This window comes from Ylistrum balloti, unplaced genomic scaffold (genome assembly GCF_031769215.1).
Source record: "Ylistrum balloti isolate Yb309-2 unplaced genomic scaffold, AGI_CSIRO_Ybal_v1 Utg369916, whole genome shotgun sequence".
Lineage (NCBI taxonomy): Eukaryota > Metazoa > Mollusca > Bivalvia > Pectinida > Pectinidae > Ylistrum > Ylistrum balloti.
In genome coordinates, this window is record NW_026782036.1 from 471,956 (window position 1) to 496,941 (window position 24,986).

Below are 24,986 nucleotides of genomic sequence, written 5' to 3' on the forward strand. Positions count from 1 at the left end.
CACAGGGTGTTGTCTGAACCACTATCCCAACAATCACGACGAAACAATCAACTCTCTATAAGCAAGTGTATTTTTAGTTTACTGATGTGACATCGTCATGGGGAATGACCAATCATTGTTATCGATCTAAAAATAGTTGCGCTTCAGTCATCACGAAGCAAATGTAAACGGGTAGCAGTAGTATACAGGATAGTGGTAAAGCTAGCGAATATGGACGGCAGACCCGCCCTAGGAAAAGTAAACGATCTTGCTACTTTAGCGAAACTCGACGATAAAGTTCTTCTGGATGAATTAAGAGAGAGATACAGAAATAATGATATATACGTAAGTAAGACGTAGGTAAAGGTGTTATATCGTTACAGGTGTGACAAGCGATGTCATCTGTGTGGACAATACACAATTTAAGTGTACATGTGTACCTACATGTTTAGTGTTCTCAGAAAACAATCATACTATCTTGAATTTTATAGCATTCCTGTGTTTTTGCAGTGTTGAAAAATGTACAAAGTATTTGATGTGGATTGAAATTCATATTTTGATGCACGATGTTGTATTAAAGATGTCGCCGTCATTACCTATTGGTGTGCACTGGTATATTGTTTACACTCAGTCGATACACATACCTAGAAATGTACTTCCTTGTCTCACGATTCAGAGAATAGTATATGCAGAGACGTATATGTGTTATATACGTCTCTGGTATATGTGATCTTACACCTTAAATCAGAAAAAAATATGGAAATAATATCGTATCTCAATTGTTGACAAATCTACCATATCATTTATTGAGGTTAATACCAAATTATTTTCATACCAGTTGATTGATATGACAAAATGACTTGACTACATATTTCTGCAGAATCAATTCACCAGCTTTTATATAGATACATGTTAGTGCATCAGCTTGTGTTTATTAAAATCTTCTTCAACATGGTGTGTGTGAACAGGTATAACATCATCTACTGTGGAATACCATTAATTAGGTATGTGTTATCTAAATTTGTATACAAGTGGAGCTGCATGCTTTGTTACTTCTGGAAGCAGAGTTCATGACTTAAAAATACTGTCTTCCTGGTGGCTAGGTGTAAAACGTCTATGACAGAAGATTGCAATTAATTTGTAAACGGTTGAGCTGATTCAGTATTCGGTGTCTTGTTTCACACTTCCTCGTCAGTCACCTATCCCCACGGTGGTATTTCTTTACATCTAAGGTGTCTCACTCCCTAGCAGCCAAGGTATAAGGTCAAAAACAGATCTTTAAATAACTTTGTCAGGTAAAACCAAGAATCAATCTCTGATCTGACACCTGTGAATTCTACCTGTGAATTTGTGTGTTTCTAAGCTATACAACTGCTGTAGTGATTACTTGAATATTGATGTACTACATCTGTTGAGCAGTGAATAGGTAGTCATTCACTTCAGCAATTCCATGTTCGTGGGGCCTGTGGACTAGTGTGAGAGTTATCTCCCTTTATTACATATTAACTGTTAAAATCCATGTTTTTCATATGGAATGGCACTTAAATGTTCTCAAAGCTGTAGTTGATGTAAGTTAAGAATACAATATTTTGCAAAAGCACATTTTCTCAGTTTGAATTGACTATGAAGGAGGCAAGATGGTGACAGGGCAGGGACATTAGAGAAGACCATGAGTCCAGCAGAATAATGTAGCCCATATTTGGCCCCACAGAATCATAAGAAAAGTACTGCTGGAGTAAACCAAAAGAGCTATTAACCTTTTCATAATCTTCTGAATAAACTTTCTAGTACCATGAATTGGTTGTCTCCAGGCTCACAGGTATCATAAGTTAAATTTGGAATGGGGTTCTGATGTGCCTATTATGCAAAACCAGTCAACCGTAAAAATGCAGCAAATGAAATACAGAAACAGCCGAGGCGTGTTGTGGTTGTATTTCATTACTTTCACTCATCGCCTATACAACTGCCCTGCATACCTAGATGTATCCACACAGACAGCTAGGGACCTTAGCTGGAACTTCATTGCACCTCAGCATTGGTTCCAAACTTTGAACCTCATCAGTTAAACTTTTGACAGCATGAATAACCAAAAGGTCGAAGGTCATGATATCAACCTGTGTCTGTTGAAAAGGGAATGCTCTAATATCATTGAGGTCAAATGTCCTAAAACAAACAAAGGGCACCTGAAAATACTTCTTAATATGAAGAGGTGTAGATATATAGAAATTCATGATATTCTTGGAGGAGATTTTGCTATTCATTTCACATTTACTGTAAAATTATTGATTTTGTGGGTGTTTTATTTTCATTGAAATTACAGGTACTCTATATCCTTTATTTTCTATGTCCATGAATTTATAAACAGATAGAAGTTGACATAGATTATAATACTTACAGATTTTGTGATCAAAATTTTCATTCATGAAGGATATTATCAACAAAAATGTTTTTTTGTTAAGAAAACCACAAAAATTTAGCTCCACTTAAACACATATTTTTACAGTAACATATAATTTGATTTTTTTTTCAGACTTATGTTGGAGACATATTAATTGCTGTGAACCCGTTCCGGGAGATTCCAGGGCTGTATGAAGATGCTGTAAGTTTGTTTGTTATTTTTATATGTCATTGCAACACTATAAGGCCATATGAAGACCATGTTCCATAAGTGATGGGGTCACTGATGGGAGCTTTGACAGTGTACGTAAGTAAACAAATATTTAAAAAAAAAAGAAAAAAGAAAAAATATATGTAAGGATACCAAGTTTAATTACCTCTTACAATAAAAAAAGATGACAACAGGTAAAAATTTGTATGTCCTATAACCTGTAGGATGATGCATCTACTTTATCACAAAGATGATGTTAGTATATGATATATCCATGTTGTAATCATTTTTTGGATAATTCTAGAAATATTGGATTTCTGAGTTGATTATGCATCAGATTTCATTGTTCTGAAGTTGCCATACATTATTGGTAATACCTTCCAAAATGTCACCTGCACTTATATAGAAGCAATCAGTATCGTTTTTCTACTTTTTTTCAGAGATCGTTGTTTTGGGGCAAAATGATGATAATCTAGTTTGATCTCTTGCTTCATCATTGTATGCATGAGCACTTGATTAATTATAATATAAATATCCCATAGTTGTTACACATCTAAAGTTACCTGTAAATATCATCATTTTTGTTTTCAGGAAAGTCAGCGATATTTCTTGGAGCAAAAGAGTTCTAATCCTCCCCACATATTTGCTATTGCTGACTCGACATATCAGAACATTATTGGCTATGGAGGGCGGGTTCCACAGAATCAGTGTGTTCTCATTAGTGGGGAAAGTGGAGCAGGAAAGACCGAAAGCACCAAGCTCATCATCAAGCAGTTGGTCGAGCTTTGTAGGGGCAACACCCAACTGGAACAGCAAATTTTACAGGTAGGTAATACAAGATATCTTGTGGTAAATATTTCTAGAGTCTGACTCTCCTGTTCAGGTAAATAAGATGTCTTGGAAGAATTTATAAAGTGCACATTTCAGTATTTTAAATGACTTCCAGGAACTTTCCCAGCTGGTGAGTCTTATGCCTTAGGACATCTAGTCTTATACGTACAAATAATCAGGAGACAACAAATTAACAAAAATTGCTCTACGTGTTGTAACAAAGTCAAATTAAAGGACTGAATGTATGCGAGTCAGGTATGATATATCTGCAGGTTAATTAATTCCATTGTTCCAATGAAGTGCTTTATATCAAAAGGTTAGTTGATATACAAATTGTATTTTGGTCAAATATTTTTGAAGACTGGTTGCATTTCGTTAATTATGCCTTTTTTATCAGTAAACTTAACTTCCATTTCAATCAAAAATATATACGACAACTAGTTCTGAGGAACACATTATTGTATATTTATTGAATAAGTTTTTCCATTTTTCAGGTGAATCCTCTTCTGGAATCATTCGGAAATGCTCAAACTCTGATGAATGACAACTCCAGTCGCTTTGGGAAATACATACAGTTGATGTTTAAAGAAGGCCATGGTAAACATTACCATATAATACTACTGTATTAACTCCGAAATAATCCCATTTCTGATAATAAGCCCACCTACCGTATATCTATTGCTGTTGTACAGAAATACAAACATACACAATTTCATTGACCTTCTCATTGACATTGAGTGACTCTGAGATAAAACTGTTTTATAAGTCTGATGTTGGGTTTATATCAGGATAAAGGTAGTAATTTGATTGAGCCAGACATTTAAATGCAAGAAAATGAAATTCTTGGAAAAAAAACTCAGCATTCTTGTTCATGTACTTTTATTCTGAAAATTTAATCATGTTTTAACAGAAAAGTAATAATCCCTATGTCCCATTTCAAATTAAGTTGCAAATACTGCACAATTATGTTACAAATGAAACAGAGAAAATGAGCTGAAATGAATGTCTACTTTTCGGGACAAAACATTTGATGTTTGTATTCTGTATATATTTGATCAAGGTTCTAATTTTGTTTATTTTCAAGGATGTCATAAAATATGGGGAAAAAAGAGATTACATTAATTTTAGATGGATATTGTAAGTGATAGCCCTTCCAACTTACTTTTTGTGTCAAACTTTTGACAAAGCCATGAACATTTGAAACATTGGGAAAAAAACACAGGGTATGTCATGATTTCTGAATCAAATTTTCAGTAATGGGAGCAAAGATATCAGAATACTTGCTGGAGAAATCCAGGGTTGTCAGCCAGGGCAAGAATGAGGAGAACTTCCACATATTTTACTACATGTTTGCTGGTTTGTCCAAGGAATACAAGGCAGCACACCATCTTCAATCAGCTGACAAATTCAGGTGACATCCCTGTATTCAAAGCCTGACTTAGTTTTAGTGATCAGTCATCACAAATGTACAGTTTTGTTTAATTTTCAATGTAGAATAGGCTCAATCCTTTACTGAGAAAAAATGTAAACTATGACTGTGGAACATTACAGGTTTATAATTAGATAACAACTCTTTGGTTAGTAACCTTATGTTAAGTATGACTGTAGTATATTTCAGGGTTTTGATTAAGTAACAAATCTTTGGTTAGTAATCTTATGTTAAGTATGACTGTAGTATACTTCAGGGTTTTGATTAAGTAACAAATCTTTGGTTAGTAATCAGTTTTTTGACATTTTCTTTTCTTTTGCTTTTAATGGTTTTTTATATAGCAATTATTTTAAAACCACCACAGTTTTTTGGGAAATAATATTTATTTACACTACATGAATTCTGATTTACACAAAAAAAAAGAAGTAAACTTTTGTCATTATATCTGTAATTTGTTCTGTTAGAATTGTTTTTCTTATTAATACATTAAGATCAAATCTGGCAAACTGTTTACTTTTCTGAGGAAACTAGTAATTGATCATTATTTTTTTGATGAAAGTGATAATATTAGGTTTTCTTATCTCAGATACCTGACCAATGGGGCATCCTCCCTGAAGAGGGACCCTGATTTGATGAAAAGTCGGTACGAGGAGCTGGTCAATGCTATGGATATGGTGGGATTTACAGATGAGGTAAGTAGTAGTTGAGGTCATAAGGTCAAAGATATATATCAACATCATTTATGAAATATTTTCAAAGAAATGAAAAATATTTCTCATTGAATGAAGTTGAAGTCATGAAGATGAAGAATTAGAAAAACAGGATATAGTTTGGTAGATACATAATGATAATACATAATTTTATAAATGATAAATATGTATGTACAAATGTTGTTAGATATCTTTTATGTCTTCACTTTTTCTTGGCTCTATCTCAATTTTTTGTTTGTGTACTAGTTTTAAGGGACACTGTTTCCTTCTCTGTTACTTTGCCCAAACATTTGACATTCTAAAAACACTTCATTTTTTGTTTTTCCATAGGAGCAAATGAGTACTTTTAATATGATAGCTGGCGTGCTTCACCTCGGCAATGTCACCTTTGATATGGATGATAACGATGCAGCTTTCATACAGAATGAGAATGGAGCCGTCAAATTTGCATCTGTATGTGACTTAAAAATTATCCTGTCATTCCAAATATACCTAAAATTCTATCATCACAGTTCTAACAGATATCAGAACACAAAATATAAATTGTCAATTGAGATAATGCACATCATGGATATGAATTATATATATATATATTTTTTTGTGAAAACTGTATTTTTGAAATTGTCTTAGTGATAAATTAATGGAAGAGACATTATTATGATAATATAACAACATAAAGGGTATTGTTTTGGTGTTGTTGTATAAAAGGTACAAACAGAAAATATATATGTGTTATCTCACTTCTCATTATTCATCGTATATTACGTCATAATGTTGTGACTAAGACAATCACAAAAGATGGCCTTAAGAGAGACAACAGGTTCAAAAACTTAAATGAAATAAAAATTTTGTCTTGTTGATGTTTACATATATATAAACATATATTTGCAGTATTCAGTTTTTGGTGTGAAAACATCAGACAGACTAGATTATACTAATTCACTTTTTTTCATCTCCAGCAACTGCTCGGGATTAATACACAAGAAGTTGTGGGTACACTTACTTCAATGGTCACTTTTACCCGTGGAGAACAAGTCAAGCGTAATTATACCGCAGAACGGGCTAGAGGTGAGTGTAATGTTATCACTTAAACTAGGTTCTTGTCTTCATATCGAAGTTTCTCTTTCCCTGAAACCCTCAGACCACGAAGTTGATATCGTGTGAATGAAGCATTCAAATTCAGAAAACACAATTGAAAAAAGCAATGTGATAGTACTGTGATCTTTACTGTTATGTGAGCAAAAACCATCAAAAATGTCTTACAGGAAAGTTTTATTTAAAAAAGGAAAGCATTCAGATCTGGAATAAACTGACTGTCATGTCCAAAATCCTTCATTTTCATGTAATGTCACAAAAATCATGGAGAAACATTTTGTATTCCAATTAAAGAAATTTCACAAGTTAGTCCGAACATTTACAAGATTGCGATTATATTCTCAGATGCATGTGATGCCATGGCTAAAGCTATCTATGGGCGTCTGTTTGGATGGATTGTCAACAAAGTAAACCAGTTATTAGCCCCTCCTAGAATACATGCAGAACAGAGAGAGATTGGTATGTCATTATAAGTGTTTCTATCACAACAGAAACCTTTACAACTAAATCACTACATTTATACGATGAGTTGGTGTTTTCAGTTTCTTGGCTCAGCTTTGACACATTTACATTGGCTCAAGTTTACCTTGAGAATTTGATGTAAACTATTTTGCTCATACGTATTTTTTCATCAAAATTAATTAAATTAAGTGTTTTAACCAAACTTTTATTAATCAGTTAATAATTAGTGATTATTTTGGATATTATTAATTATGAGAGGCTGGCATATGCATGCCAAATGATTTGATTTATTGAATGTGGAATGTGATATACTAGGGGTGGAGTTATATGTATAATCACAAAAAAATGCTTATCAACAAGGATGATTTTTGAAGGTGTTTATGCGATTGGTTCATCATTATGATATTTTGTAAAAGTACTTTCTTTTATTTAACAATATTATTTACTGGGTATTAGTAAAACTGATTTTATTATTTTTTCCATGTATATTATTTATCATGGAGTAAAAGATTTCTGAATTTCTCCAAAAATTTCATTAGAAAAAATTTATAAAAAAAAAAAGTACATATACATCTGCCTGAATTGTGCATTAACAATTTTCATTTTATTTACAAATACTGATAAGTCATTGGAAGCCCATCAAAGAAAATGAAGTTAAGGTTGTAACACAGTGAGAGCACTTAAATAAAGAAAACAATTCTGTAGAATGAGACTACATAACATTAATTAAAGTAACAGCACAGTAAAATGGGTTTTTATAAAATAATTTTTTTTTATCATTGCATAAACATAACAAGTGTATTACCTTATGAACAATGACAGTTGATTTTTGCTGAAGTATGCACATAAAGAGGATAATTAATGATTAAGGAAATCTATATCTGTTGATCAACAGTCAGGACAGGTTCATTTTTCATTTCATATATGATAAGGCATATTCCCAAAACACACCTGCAAACAAAAATGGCTTCCCACCGAAATCTTTCGGCAATTAATGTTCCTTTTTTCGTTATTCATAATTGACTTACAGTTGTCAAATAACATTGGGTACCTCCGTAGCAAATTCTTGTAAAACAGTATTTAAATGACTGTCGCTACTGTCGCTATCATCTGTTTATGTTTACAAAATGAACTGCCTCGTTTTCAAAACTATTGCATGATGTTATCAACGCTAAATTTGATAGGCATTTCCCGAACCAAAGAAGAGGTCAAGCTGATTATTGGAAATTGGCTATGAATATCGGGATAGCATAGAAACATAACTGGAAGTGTATACAACATGTACAATCCGAAACAAACTCGAGGATTTTACTGTGATATCCCTTTCATATATGATAAAAAATACTGAATGGTTTTATCTTTTGTATTTTCCATTGTCTAGGTATTTTGGACATCTTTGGTTTTGAACATTTTGAGAAGAACAGCTTTGAACAAGCATGCATTAATCTGGCCAATGAACAGCTGCAGTTTTTCTTTAATCAGGTATCTTTACATAGAGTTATTGTCCTTTGTTTACAAAATGTGTTTCATATTTTGTATATTTTTTACACTGAGTACATGTATATATCATTTTCTCTGTGACAATCTCTTTGCATACGAGCTGTTACACACTTTAGGTGTACAGATGTATAGAGTTAATGCCCTTTGTTAACAATTTCTAATTTTGGGCATGTAGTATCAAATATAATCAAAATGTCAAATCTTGTATATATATATATATATATATATATATATATATGAATCCCCAAAAATCACTGATGAATGTCAGTATGTTGGTAGTAATAGATGTATTTTTTGTAGATATGTAAAACAATTATAAGTTTACCCTATATAATTTAAATCACACACTTGTGTATTTAGATCCAGTTATTTAGATTTATTATTATAAACTACTGTAATTATTCTGTATTTTAGTTCTGTACATATATCCCTATACCTGTATGTGTATGTAACAGTTATAGCCAGCCTGTAAGACGATTGGGAGAAGAAATCTTATGAAAGGGCAATTCTGAGTCATGTTTTTCCTGTGTTTTTATAACCTAGTATATCTCTTTGTCTCTGGACTCATCACAAAAAATCCTTCAGAAAAAAGACTAATTTATATATCAATCATTTACAGCATGTTTTCAAGCTGGAGCAGGACGAATATACCAAGGAGGGTATTGACTGGACGGAGATCAAATTTGTGGATAATCAGCCACTCTTGGTGATTAAAATTTATATATATATATTTAAAGACAGTAACTTGCTTTAATGTCTTGACAATTTTGTTAAAGCGATAACTGAATGCTGATTTTTCTGGTTATATGACAAAGCAAACCAATATTTCAATATCATACCTACCTAGGTATTTACAAAAACAATTTGTTGTCTCAGTTTCCAATGTACTTACAATGATCATGCCTTTTCCTAGAATTTGTTCCTGAACAAACCTATTGGAATCCTGTCCTTACTGGATGAAGAGACCAACTTCCCAAAGGTAAATAAACCTACAAATAGTGTCATTGTATTCAGATCCATAAATTTCCAATGACAGGATACATGGTCGTCATATCATCAAAAACTGTACGTTCAAAATACTGTACAAATGCTGTCAGATACTTTCCTGTTCTTATTTATTAGATACCAACAATATTTATGACACTTAGAAAGAAACAAACATCCTCAATTTGTTATAGTCATATATACAAATGTGTTTAAAAATATTTACTTTTAAGGTTTTAAAATAAAATTGCATGCTCGGTGAATCTATGGTTAAAATATTTACTATTTGCTATTTAGGGAACAGATCAGTCTTTTGTTGACAAATTGGACATTCACTTCCATGGGAATGGCTACTATACAAAATCACAACAGAGTACATCGGGAAAATTTACAATCCATCATTACGCTGGCAAGGTAAGTTGTCATTAAAGTTATATTGTTACTAAAGCTATATTGTTACTAATGTTATATTGTTACTAAAGGTAGATTGTTACTGAAGTGATATTGTTACTAGAGGTAGATTGTAACTTAAGTTATATTGTTACTAAAGGTAGATTGTTACTAAAGATAAATTGTTACTAAAGTTATATTGTTACTAAGGGTAGATTGTTACTAAAGTTATATTGTTACTAAAGATAGATTGTTATTATAGTTATATTGTTACTAAAGGTTGATTGTTCAGAACATTATTACACTGATGTATGTATCACATATATTAGATGTACAGGAGTATAAGATTCTGTTTATCTTATCATTGATGTATGCATCACATATATTACCTGTTCAGGAGAATAAGATTCTTTTTATCGTAACACTGATGTATGTATCACATATATTAGATGTACAGGTATGTGAGATTCTTTTTATCTTATTGCTGATGTAAATATGAAATATCTGAAATGTACAGTAGTGTATGATTCTATTTATCTTAACACTGATTTATATATCACATCTATAAAATGTACAGGAGTGTAAGATTCTATTTATCATAAAATGTTGACATTACAAATTTAAATTTGTACATTCTGGTTTATTACTTTTTCTATTAAAGCAATGTTAATCTAAAGACAACAATTTTTTTACTCTTTTCCTATGGTATAATTAAACTGAAGCTACCAGCCATGATCAACTGATATTCAGATAATATAGGTGTGTTTTAACATCTGACAGGTGACATACGACTCATCGTCCTGGCTGGAAAAGAATCGAGATACCCTTCCCCCAGGTGTCATGGAGATGTTACAAGGCAGTACAGATGATCTTGTTAAGCTCATGTTTAGGGGTAAGAAAATATTAAAACATTCTGTTAATGATGTTTTTGATATAGTTTGTTATCTAGGTTTGTTGCCTCATCAACAGCCAGGGTCATTTTGAGGTGGCATCTCCTTTTAGTAACTGGTGACTAATTCTTTGAACACACTACAGAAGGCTGGTAACATGCCATCCAATGCCTTTCAGAGTCAAATGCTTTGCACAAGATCACAACCATGACAGTACAGACTGTTTATGAGAAACACAATTGAACCACCGTGAGATGATCGAGAGATCGCCAAACTTTATAAAATAAATATCTAAACAGAGAAGAACCTGTTCAGTTAAAATTGCAAATATTTACAAATACCTAATGTAGACGTTTTTCAAAGGTCAAAATGCTTACATTTACTTTCGTTAATGACTTTGTTTCTTTGAGTTCCACGGCTTTTCATGGCAACAATAGACCTGATTTCTTATATCAGATTAAGGTGTTACATTTACAAAAGATCTTTCTTATTCTTCAACACTACATTTAATTGGATACATTTTCGACTTATTTAGCTATCCATCAGTGAATGGTAAAAGAATATGCTTACTGTATCACAATATCGTAAGAGATGTTGGAATTTTATCTTTTCTTTCCTGCTTACCTTATTTTTCTGTGCTTTTTCTTCTGTTGTTGTCACCCTAGACACCCATCCTCAAAATGACCCTGGGTGTTTGGTGTCACCCTAGAAACTAATCCTTATAATGACCTTGGATGTTGGGTGTCTCCTAAGACAACCGTCTTCTGACCCTGGTTATTGGGTGTTTCCCTAGACACCGTCTTAAGATGACCTTCACTGATTCAAGGACATAAACAAGCCATAGTTATTCAGCAATTGGTTAGTCGGGGTGGTTTCAGATTTGTCAGTTTGAAATTATTTGACTTTGTAAGGATATCTCTTATTTGAATAGTGGTTTTTCAGGTCAGGTAACAAGAACAGGAAGTCTGTCTCTTCAAGCCAGGAAATCTACAAGCAGACGGACACGAAGAAGCAAGGTGATCTTTTTCTTATGAAGAGTCAAAAATAACTTTTGGTAAAAAAAGCTAGTGTGATTATCCATGAAGTACTTGTAAAGTTAGCCCAGGGCAATATCAGCTCCAAAAAGCAGTTGTCACCTACACACAAGGTCAATATGAGGAATCTTTTGACCTGCTGCCACTCTGTTCACCTGGATCTAAAATAATCGTCGGGAGATTTTCATGATGTGGTTTTTTTTATATGAACAGATTACAGTAAAAATGTAAACACCTCATTAGAAAGCTACTTAATATCATTATTCTTTAGTCAAATTATCAATGTCCTTTTCTTTTATCACAGAAACCATCAATGGATGGTCGCAAAAGGAAACTCACTGTTGGAGGTCAATTTAAGGTAAGTACAGTAACAGATTGCCAAGGTCACATCACATTGCCAAGGTCACATTTCTCTTTTCTTTCAATTAAACTTAAAAATTTATTTTGTAATTGTAAAACATTTTTTATCATTTGTAAATAAAAGACAACATGTTGGTAGTTCAAGAAAACAACTCGAGGGAGTTTCTGTTGTTTTACTGAAAGCTTCAGAGGCTGGCATAATACATCAGCTGGAACTGCTGTTGGTAATGTCATGATCTGTTTTTCACAATTTATCAAATCCTTCATAAAAAGTATGAAATATTGTTTTATTTTACATATGACGTGAAAAAAATATCTTCTTTCACCGTTAATTATCATGTATTTAGTGAAAAAGACGGGCAAAACATTGAAAAGATTGGAGATCTGGCATACTATCAGCCTGATAACATAGATGTAAAGAATTGTCTTAGTAAACAAATTTACATACATGTCCTTTCAGAACTCATTACAAATCTTAATGGAGAGAATGATGTCATCATCCCCTGTGTTTGTACGATGTCTGAAGCCGAACCACGTCAAGGTTCCCGGCAAGTTTGACGAGACGTACATCAGGGACCAGGTAATCTTAAAACAGAGATCTGTGTAAAAGATTGTGAGATATTTCTAAGACACTTAATTAAATAGGTCAGTTGGTTTGATATTTGTATACAAATGATAGTAAATATTAAAAGCTATTTAGTCCAGTACATATTTTATGGTTTTTCTGTGGATTAAACAACTTACAGGGTTTATCAGATGTCCAACATAATATAATTGAATGTACAGATCAATTACACTGACCCAAAGACACATTGGCCAAAATAACAGAACAAAATAATTCTGTAATGATGAAATTCTTATTAGGGTCATAAGCTTTAATACTATTTCCTAATAGATTAATTACACATTGACAGAATTATGTCCTTACATCCATGTTGTTTCCTTCAGTTATTGTACACAGGGATGTTGGAGACAATTAAAATAAGAAGAGAAGGTTTTGCAGTTAGACCATCCTTCCCAGAATTTGTGGAAAAGTAAGAATATTTTTGTGTCAAACAAACATTCCATAATGTCATTTTTTTGTCTCTAAATTCATTGATCTGAGAATAGATAGACACCAGAGAAGTATTTAGGCCGGGTATTTTTCTTATCTTAGAAAAAATCTGAAGATATATCCATTTTCTGATTTATTTTGTTACAATGTTGTATACATAATATTTAAATTCTTAGTGTTGATAAAGAAACGTTCTGTGAATTTCATTGTTATTCTCACCTCAATGACAGTGTAACAGAAACATCATCCTCGATACTCCAGTGACTACACTGCACCCTTGAAACATGTCATGGCAAAACTGAAGGTTGCTTGTTCAACACCTTGTGGACAAGACGAATGCTGGATAGTTTGATCCTTTGATGTATATCAAACAAATCTTGAGGTCGCATAACCGTATAATTGTAATGGCTTTGAACTTGGGTGTCGCTCCTCTGTGATCTTCAATCTGCGATTGGTCAGTGTTTCTTTCCTGGAACCAACCAAATTCTTCGCTTTTGCCATCAATTTAGCCATGACATGTTTCAGTGTCGCAGCGAGGGAAAGTGATCATAACTCCTGGAGTACTGAGGATGCAGAAATGTTGACCTAATAAGATGTGTTCCTTTTGTCATAATGGAATGATGGGAAATGTAAACATTTTATGTAATCATGATCAGACAATGTGTCACCCAGCTTCTCGTTGAGGTCACAATGTTATTTTTCATTGTAGCTGCCTCTTTTCAGAATGTAGTTGAAGGTCAAGGTCATTATTTTGGTGTTCAGTGTGTTGTTATACTAAGATACAATGTCAAGGTCAAAGATCCTACTTTCAATCTCATGTCAAGGTCAAAGTAACAATTAGATTATAAGCTTAGTCAGTGTTATCATAAGTTTGCACTTTTGAATGGCAAAATTTAATACAATATTCCTTAGTGTATTTAGGACATTTTAAGACTCTAGATATGTTCCCCAGAATGTTATAAATTTAACCCCTTTCAATGTACTTTATTGCAAGGAAAACTTCTATAGTGTACTGTAATGTTGATTGTTTTAACCTCTTTTAAACGTCACATTGACAGTGCTGTTCTTCTGTCTACATTAATGTTGATGTAGGATTTTTTAGTGAAGGTAAAAGTGACAAATTTGTTTTGTAATGAAAACTGACTCCTTAAAATAGATATGTAGGAATCAAAGTTTTCTTTTGTCGTGTTGTACATGTACTGTCCAACTGCCCTCAGGTACAAGATCATCCTATGTAAGGCCAGTTTGGATGGTAACAAACAAAACTGTGTCAAGATTCTCAAGGCCAGCAAGATCACTGGGTGGCAAGTTGGGTAAGTTTGGCCTCTGTTTTGATATGCCTGTTCCTCTATATATTTTAACAATTGTTCTGTTCAACAAGCATGAAGATAATTCAAGGTAAGAGTGGATTTCCATATTTGTTTCATACAGTTTAGTAAGAAATTTTTTATTCTTTGTAAGAATTAAATCAATAATTTTATGTAACAATTGTTTGGTGAAGTGTGAGAAAATAAATTTACACTATGTTTTTTAGCACTTGATATTAAGAAATGTCTGTTTACGAGAATTGTATTTTATAATTTTGCAGGAAAACCAAAGTTTTTATGAAGTACTACCACCTTGAACAGTTGTCAGAAATCTTCAAAGTTATGGGGCAATCTGCTGTCCACCTCCAGAAAGGTAATTCAGCTTAAATTAGTTAAAACTATAAAATGTTTTCTAGCATGTCTTACATCTCAGTGTAAGAAAAAATATCCATTATTTTCTGTACATATATTCTTATAAAACTCCACTTGATGTCCTCAATGTTTTGCTGCTAGAATATGTATTGTACACCTTATCTTGGTGTTTGAAGAGAAACTGCATATGAAAATCTAGTTACATTTGTCATATGCTTGTCTCAATATGTAACAATATGGAGTCAAGGATCAATAATTATAGGAATAGTTTTGCTATGTAATTTGCAATTATTACTAAAGCTAATGTCATGCTGCTCTATGTCTGTTGGTAGTTGTGAGAGGTTTCCTGGCCCGACAGCATGTAAAGGCACAGAGGTTGGAGGCCCAGAAACAGTCTCAACGTGTGTACAATCTTCTCTCCCAGATAAATAATCTTGCTATAGAATTCAGCAACCATCAACACAGTGCCCGTGTCCATGACAAATCCATTCCTCCAGGTATGTACACTTACATCCATCTTTAATTGTCATGTCTTAGTTAACACACATCAAAGTATGTACTGATTTGATAATTGAATAATAATTCTTTACACTAAAAAAATTCATTCAATACTTTTTTGATCTGGGTAGAGATTTCTGATGTTAGATTTGAATGCATACAGTCACATGAAAACTTTATCAATAATAAGATTTCAATCTCAAACTTCCAAAATTTATCAATTGCAATGCTGGAAAAACAAAAAAAAAAAAAAAATGAAGGGAATGCAAAGTGACTATCACATATGAATGTGTTTCAAAATTCTACCTATTCAGATGGATGAAATGAAAAGAAATTGACAATTTTGGATATATATTAATTTTTTCATTAGAAATTTTAAGTTTTAAATATATGAGATTCTGCTTCTGCATTCCTTTATTAAAAAATATATTTCAATACCAGCTAGATTGACTATCTAGTGAATTGCCTGAAGTGTGTTGTTTATTTGTTATTCTCCTTTGTACTTGCAATTTTATTCTCAAGAAGACAAAATGTCTGTATTTTGTGTGTTATTATGGTTTTTTTTAATTGACAGAAAATGAACAATTTTGCATTTACTTATGTGGTACATTGATGGTTTATTTCTAGCCTACTTTAGAAACGGACAAGATGATGAGTTACCTCCCCCTCCTGTCCCATCTTTCGATGGAATAGCAACTCCACGAAGTTCAGGGAACAAATACATGGAACCTGTTGGTCCAACTTCACGTTCATTTGGCACTCAAGTAGGATGTGTTTTTTATTCTATAACATTTTACTTTTGATATCAGGTTCTCTTATTGATGGGAGTTTGTCTAGATCCAGTTACTTTTTTCACTGGCTGAAGAATTGCAATGAAAATTTATATATTAGTCTCATCAACTTCAGAATTCATGAATTTTCCTTTTTCATTTTCCTGACAGTTATTCCCCTTTAACATCGTTATATAAAATTGTTCAAACACACCTTCTCAATTAGTCACGATTTATGGTCAGTTGTGATCAGTACCTGAAGTCACTCCCTGGCTTCTACTTATTATTCATCTTTTTTGTAGTTTTCAAAGGAGTTGTACCCCAATTATTGATATATTTGTGTAAAAAGTGGGATCAGGCATTGTTGGACACAAGACTTCAGCATCAAACTTTCTTTGATTTGTTCTCTCCAGTCTCCTATATAGAATTAATTATAGTATGAATTCCATACATTTTTGTAGTTTTCACAACAGCCATTTTATTTTTCCAGTAATGCTAAATTACACATGTTCTTTCCTTTTTCAGGCTGATAGCTCTGATTCTGATCAGTTCTCGGACGACGAGTTTAAACCAATATCATCCACTCAGTTTGGTACACCAGGGACACGCCAGGCAACAGTCAAATGGTTCAAGGAAACACAAGCCCAGCAAGTGTATGACCCTGCGGTTAGTAGTTTCATCGCTGAATGGTTCCATGGCGTTATCAGTCGAAGGTAGGTCAGATAATAAAGAGCTATGATTGTTATACAGCATTGCTGAACTTGGCTAAATTTGAATTTTAGCTTCATTATTCCAGCATATTCCAGTCATATGTATTGATAAGATTTTTTCTTCAAGTGTGTTCTCATTTTCATGTTTTAACCTTCCAGAAGCTCAGAGGTTCTTCTTGGTTCCAAACCTGTAGGCTGTTTCCTCATCCGAGTCAGTGAAAGTCGATTTGGTTACACCTTGTCATTCAGGTATCACAATTAATAAGTTACTGTCTGCATTCTGCATACAATTATTTGATCTCATTCATGTCAATTTTTTTCAAAATTAATCAATATTTAAGAAACCATCTTTTTATTTGAAAATGATACTTTGTTCTTGTGTGGTGATGTGTGGAGATGAAGAAGTCCAAACACTGTTCAGGTGTTGGAGGTTTATTGAGATGTAGGCTATGGAGATGGGACACTCACATGCCTTAAGGAACCAATACATACTGGCTCTAAATGTGGTCGTATTTATACTAGCCATGTTAATAAACTGATTAAGTACTATTACACATTAGCTAACAGGTAAACATGGATTGAAGTATACATGAGTTGTCGACAAGGTCTTGCACACATAAAGGCAATGGATTCGGCTGTTTACAACAAAATAAAGTTACACTGACCATCATACAAACTGCTTAGATAGGCTTCAGGTAATGACTTCTATAATTAGGGAACAAACTAATACATGAACATGTGTAGTAGATCAGTAATGACAGAATACCTCTGGCCACTGGTCAATACATAATTGTTCACAGTAGATGTCAGTACTAAATGAACACAGGTGAAACATCTGACTTATGTCTAGCATAATTTTGAATCATACATATTAACTTTTTATAGTTAAATTTTTTATTCTATTAATTACCATAACAACTATTTAAGGCATAACAAACATTATTGATTGAGACATATTGACTTTGATATATTAGTAATAATTTTGATAAAAAATGTTGGTAAAATAAAATAACGATTCCTTTATTGATATGACGTCTTAATTATAACTGTATCTGAAATCCAACATGACCGACTTCTTCTCAAGTTCAAAATTTGAAATCTTGTATTTTATGTGAGATGACCGTTAAGGCCCATGGGCCTCTTGTAATTGATACAGTAATTCAGTAATAAACAGAAAACCATCAGTCCAAGAAAATGATATCTCCAGAATAGAAGATATTAAGTTAGTACTTATTCAGTTAAATCAGTCTATTAGTCTACTCATTGTATGTAATGATTATCTACATGTGTCTTTCAGAGGTGAGGGGAGAGTGAGACACTACATGATTGATCAACTGCCAAATAAAAAGTTTGTGATCGTTGGCGAAAAAAAAGTCCATCGAACATTGAAGGATCTTGTTGAATACTACAGCACAGTAAGTCAAGGCACCATGTAGTTTCTATTTCTTCCACATTATCACTTTACATGGTGATATAACATTTATAATATAATAGCTTTGTTTAGCTCTACTTTATCTAACTCTTAAACCTGTGTTTCATGGTGCTATTCATTTGTGTGTCTTTTCTACAATTCATTGAGGTCATTAGATGGGGTAGAAGCCATAGCTCAATTGAAGTTTGAACACAAATGTTGACAAAGGTGACTTATAAAGTGTCTCAGTATTTCATATGAAATAAATCATTCGTTTTGATATTAATTTTCTACTCAACAATTTGTATAATACTATTGGTGTATAGAATTGATCTAGAGATAATTATCATTGACTGTAATCATATCAGAATGTTCAAATGAAAAAGATGATTTCATTTGAAGAAAGAAAAAGCAAACAGTTATCGTGTACATTAATTTTTCTGTCAGAATCATCTTTCTAACTGGGATGGATTTCTGAATGAAGCTTGTGGACAGGTAAGTCTGATGATAATGAATTAAAATCACTTTGTAAATTTCAGCATTTAAGGTAGCATTTACCATGAATAAATAAAGAAAATTAAAACAAAAACAGAAATACTGCTGCTTTTGATTATATGAAGTTGGATTATTGTATGAAATTTAAATATTCATGGTAGCCAGGGTTTAGAAAAATATCCATGACTATATTTATATTGAAAAGTGAAATTTTGTGGATCAGCTTGTGAGTTAAAGCCCCTATTTACAGTGACCACCCAATATTTTATGGTCAATGCTCCATTTAAGGGTACACTTTATAATATAACGAGGGTAAGGGGACAACACAATAAGGAAAAATGAGTTACAACTGTGTATTTGTAAGGGGTGATAAATATGGACTCCTGCAGGATGAAAAGTTTTTAAAATTTCTTACTGAAGACTAAGAAATATGGTTTGCTGCCTTAATCCTAACAAAGTCAGGACCTGCCTTAACTTATCATTATTTGATGTATTTATACAGGAGGATGGGAACTGTGACTACCAAGAACTGATGGCTGATAGCTATTACTTTAAGCTTGAGAAAGAGGTGAGTCTTACTAGACATGCTGCTATGATAAACTTTTTCATTTAAATCCTGTATATCAAATTGAAGAAAATTTCATGTTACTGGTCGTTCAAATACCGGTATTTAGAATAAAAAAATATGAGAATACAAAATATGCACGTTTTATGCACTATTTACTTGAATGATTTTAATTTCAATATCATCTAGAATTTTTAATCAATATCACAAGATGTTATTTGGAAGAATTCAAAATTTATATGGCCTAGGGCATTTGGTTGTTAAACATAAAACATAGTTTTATGGACAATTTAGTTTCCCTTTAGCTCAATTTTTAATCTCCATGAAAAACTGAAAATGTCTTGTGCTTGTTTCTTAAAAAAGAACCATAACACTTAAAAAGAGAATTGGAACTGTTGTTTATTTTGAAAATGCTTTCTTTTATAGAAAGTGAAGGTGTACTTAAGTAATAGCAATAGTTTTTGTTGTTAAGTCTTTGCATAGTATGAGCAAAAATTGTTCAGTGCAGCTCCGAGTTCTTGGACTTAAAAACCAGCTAATGATTCGTTAATTCTTTTGGCATTGTATTATTCTACATTGTATTATTCTACATTGTGTTACTAATTTAACAGTTGATTGTTTTGTTCCACATTGTGTTACTAATTTAACAGTTGATTGATTTGTTCCACATTGTGTTACTAATTTAACAGTTGATTGATTTGTTCCACATTGTGTTACTAATTTAACAGTTGATTGATTTGTTCCACATTGTGTCACTAATTTAACAGTTGATTGATTTGTTCCACATTGTGTCACTAATTTAACAGTTGATTGATTTGTTCCACATTGTGTTACTAATTTAACAGTTGATTGATTTGTTCCACATTGTGTTACTAATTTAACAGATGATTGATTTGTTCCACATTGTGTCACTAATTTAACAGTTGATTGATTTGTTCCACATTGTGTCACTAATTTAACAGTTGATTGATTTGTTCCACATTGTGTCACTAATTTAACAGTTGATTGATTTGTTCCACATTATGTCACTAATTTAACAGTTGAATGATTTGTTCCACATTGTGTCACTAATTTAACAGTTGATTGATTTGTTCCACATTGTGTCACTAATTTAACAGTTGATTGATTTGTTCCACATTGTGTCACTAATTTAACAGTTGATTTATGTGTTCTACATGGTAAAACTAGGTTAACAGTGGATCAATGTGTTTTACATTGTATTACTAGGTTAACGGTTGATAGATGTGTTCTACATTGTATTACTAGGTTAACGGTTGATAGATGTGTTCTACATTGTATTACTAGGTTAACGGTTGATAGATGTGTTCTACATTGTATTACTAGGTTAACGGTTGATTGATGTGTTCTACATTATATAACTAGGTTAACGGTTGATTGATATGTTTTACATTGTATTACTAGGTTAACAGTGGATCAATGTGTTTTACATTGTATTACTAGGTTAACGGTTGATAGATGTGTTCTACATTGTATTACTAGGTTAACGGTTGATAGATGTGTTCTACATTGTATTACTAGGTTAACGGTTGATAGATGTGTTCTACATTGTATTACTAGGTTAACGGTTGATAGATGTGTTCTACATTGTATTACTAGGTTAACGGTTGATTGATGTGTTCTACATTATATAACTAGGTTAACGGTTGATTGATATGTTTTACATTGTATTACTAGGTTAACAGTGGATCAATGTGTTTTACATTGTATTACTAGGTTAACGGTTGATAGATGTGTTCTACATTGTATTACTAGGTTAACGGTTGATTGATGTGTTCTACTTTGTTTTACTAGGTTAATGGTTGATAGATTTGTTTTACATTGTATTACTAGGTTAATGGTTGATTGATGTGTTCTACATTGTATTACTAGGTTAACGGTTGATAGATGTGTTCTACATTGTATTACATGGTTAACAGTTCATTGATGTGTTCTACATTGTATTACTAGGTTAACGGTTGATTGATGTGTTCTACATTGTATTACTAGGTTAATGGTTGATTGATGTGTTCTACATTGTTTTACTAGGTTAACGGTTGATTGATGTGTTCTACATTGTATTATATGGTTAACGGTCTATTGATCCTTCGACATTGGAGTTTATGGATTAAGAGTACACAGAAATTAAAAAAAAAAGAAATCATGCATGAAAGTAACTTATCAGTAGTATCACTAAGCATTATAGAAAAGTTCAAGAACAATGTAACTATTGTTCATTTTCACTTTTGTCTTAAACTGAAATATACTTATACTTACATGTGTCTTCACTACAGGCACCACCTTCGAGGCCAATTTCATCAGGCCCTAGACGAGTAAGGCATTCTATACTGCTAACTTAACCTTGTCTAAACTGCCCATGTCTGTAGCATGTCATCAGAGTGTTTATAGTATTCTTGTTGAGATATTTGCAGCTATACTGGTCTGCTTCCAACATGAATTAATGTACATACAATAGACATTTTTTCAAATGTTAGAGACTATCAGACCCTGTTAAAAATGAGACAAATAGAAAGATTTGTGATTATGACAAAAAAATTACAATCTGAAAAGGATATCAGAATTTTATTGTTTTAAAAAATGTTTGGATGATGAAAATGTACAAAATACAATGGAAAATGATGACTCGTTATGTATGCTATTTGTGTATATTTAATCTGTATTGAAAGATCAGATGGCTATTTTCAGTGAAAAATAACATGTATAATTCTTCATTTATCTATGTACCTCAGCCTCTGGTCTACAAGCATTTTTAAGTATGTTAAAAAAAAGAGTTCATGTTTGAAACAGAATGAAGGTATTAAATAGTGTGCCTGCTGGCCATCACTGCTGTTTGATATTTTGTGGTCATTTCATTTTGCTTATTTTTGTTGATCTTCTTTCTTTTTTTTTAATGAATTGTTTGCTTTGGAATTATTTTGTCTTAGTATCTCTTTTGACAAAACAATTAAAAAATAGCTTACTTACTTGGGTTAAACTAGGAATATTTATACACTTTATATGTGCATGGTTGTTTTTCATAAAATTTTAGATCAAAGGTTCATTTGAAATGAATTTTAGTTTTAGATATAATTATGTTTCATTCATTTGCTGTATCTATATTTGGCTTTCATGTATTTGTACTACCTCCATTTCTTAAAAATGTTAGCACGACATGGGTGAATCAGGAAACAATTAAAAACGTTTTGAAGAAATATCATATCTCACAAAATGAATAAATGAGAGGAGAAAAGTTACTTTTATTGATCCAACATCAATCATTTTCTTATTTTATGATATTAGATAGATACACAATCATAATGTTTTCAGTATGTATCATTTTTACACATTGAAAGAAGATTAAGCTAAAATGATTCCTTTTATCTTTGTTGAATATTTCCCAACATAAACTGTTTTAGATTCACAGTTCACCGCAGCTCATTTAAATAGTTGCCAGCATGTTTAAACAAATTCCATGATAGCTACATGTAAAAGAATGATATAGTTTTATCAAATTCAAGTCTAGATGTATTTATTTTCACATTTGTTTTTTTCAAATTATATTCCATTGTAAGAAAAATATTTTAATAGGAGATGATGTTTGTAGTGCTATTATAACTATTGCATCTAACACCATTCTATCAATTTGCATGTTGTTTGCTCAAAATTGATTGAAAAGTGATTATATAATTTTTTGAGACATAAAAAAAACTGAAAATAACAGTATTCTATTGGACTTGTGTGTTTCAAGGTTTAATTTCATACTAATTTATGATAAAATGCCTTTATATATGAATAGGTTATTAACATTGGTAACAGTGGAGTGGAAAACCAAGCTTGCTGCTACAGTGATATAGCAGATTCTTAATGTTTTAGCGTATTGCAGATTAATGTTAGCAATTGACATACAATAATTAGCCATGTCTTTTCAATTCCATGGAGCACAAATCTGTGACATTTATTGTTGCAACCATGATAGTTCCTTCAAAATTAATTCATCTGACGAATTCTCTATCATAGCTTCACAGAAATGCTTTGAAGTGGATGGAATTCAGTGTTTATATACATAATATATTTATCATTGGAAATATTCATACTATTTGCCTATTCAGTATTGAAGAAGATCAGAAGGTGCAGTAGCTACAAAAAATGTCCGCTTTACCCTCCCAAACACATGGTTTTATCATTCTCCTACCACTAGCACCCCTGTCCATCTTTCCAATGTCAATATGTTTCCAATGTCTCCTAAATGTTGAGTTGTACTTGTACCCTCCTGCTTCACGTTTGCACAGACGATAAATCATTTATCTCCCGTGATTTTGGACGATGTTCTGGTACATTCTATGGTATTTGCTGGGATATTTCCCGTGATTTTGGACGATGTTCTGGTACATACTATGGTATTTGCTGGGATATTTCCCCGTGATTTTGGACGATGTTCTGGTACATACTATGGTATTTGCTGGGATATTTCCCGTGATTTTGGACGATGTTCTGGTACATACTATGGTATTTGCTGGGATATTTCCCGTGATTTTGGACGATGTTCTGGTACATACTATGGTATTTGCTGGGATATTTCCCGTGATTTTGGACGATGTTCTGGTACATACTATGGTATTTGCTGGGATATTTCCCGTGATTTTGGACGATGTTCTGGTACATACTATGGTATTTGCTGGGATATTTTTTCGCTGTTTTCGAGAATGAAATCATGAATAAACTAATGCCATGGAAATATAACTTTGGTAAAACCACAAGAAAAGAACCATTAAAAAATAACCTTTATGGTTGTTTTCAACGTGGAATGCCTTTGTCTAATCTTATTGATTTTAGATTCAGCTTTATCCTTAACAGCACACTTATGTTATGATACGAGGTTTTATTTTATATTTTTTGTATGATATAAGTATTTATTATTTTTCGATGACCTATTTTCTTGAATGTGTTTGATTTGTTGTATTTCTCATTGTTTTAAATTGCATATCATCTGTTAATGTTGTTCTCCACCAATCATATTGAATTTTTAGTGCAGCCCAACAAGTATTCATGTTCTTTCTTGCTTGTCATATTTTCAAAAGGAATTGATGATATATTTACAAAGCATGGGTTGGTTTCTGGTTTCCTTATCGTTAAAAAGGAGCAATATTGTGTAAATGATACGTCGTATAAAAAATAATTCAGAATTTCAGGATGGTTTCATAGGTCTCTTTACAACGAAACCTTACATAATGAATTAATCTGAACATTGATATATTGTTTTATAGCAACAGGCCAGTAGGGTGAGGACAAGTCGTGTCCCAGGAGGGGCCCCAGAGAGAGATCCCACCATATCAGGCCCTCCTCTTCCGGATCGCAACTACACGATACCAAACAATCCGCCTACAAAGGTGCGATCGTCTGCGGCAATGAGTGGAAGACCTCTGCCGAAACGACCTGACGAAGCTCACCAAAGACTTCTGAAAAATCAGGCAAGTTCATTAAATCTATGATTAATAGACTTTGGTAATGAATTAAGAAAATTGGTGCTACTAAAAA

At 32.4% G+C, this 24,986-nt stretch overlaps 1 protein-coding gene across 1 annotated transcript; it reads left to right on the forward strand.

The window, feature by feature from the left end:
* The first annotated feature begins 210 nt into the window (after positions 1-210).
* On the forward strand, positions 211-24,940 carry LOC132546797 (myosin-IIIb-like). The gene is made up of 29 exons (XM_060210514.1): positions 211-324; positions 2,510-2,578; positions 3,179-3,412; positions 3,913-4,015; positions 4,673-4,829; positions 5,434-5,539; positions 5,888-6,010; positions 6,517-6,625; positions 6,998-7,111; positions 8,496-8,596; positions 9,234-9,320; positions 9,528-9,593; positions 9,896-10,012; positions 10,769-10,880; positions 11,821-11,894; positions 12,217-12,270; positions 12,733-12,852; positions 13,221-13,306; positions 14,544-14,639; positions 14,915-15,006; positions 15,338-15,502; positions 16,131-16,267; positions 16,799-16,986; positions 17,143-17,232; positions 18,281-18,398; positions 18,842-18,889; positions 19,392-19,457; positions 21,746-21,784; positions 24,716-24,940. Exons 1-29 carry the CDS (start codon positions 211-213, stop codon positions 24,938-24,940), a joined length of 3,210 nt encoding a protein of 1,069 aa, XP_060066497.1.
* The last annotated feature ends 46 nt before the right edge of the window (positions 24,941-24,986 follow it).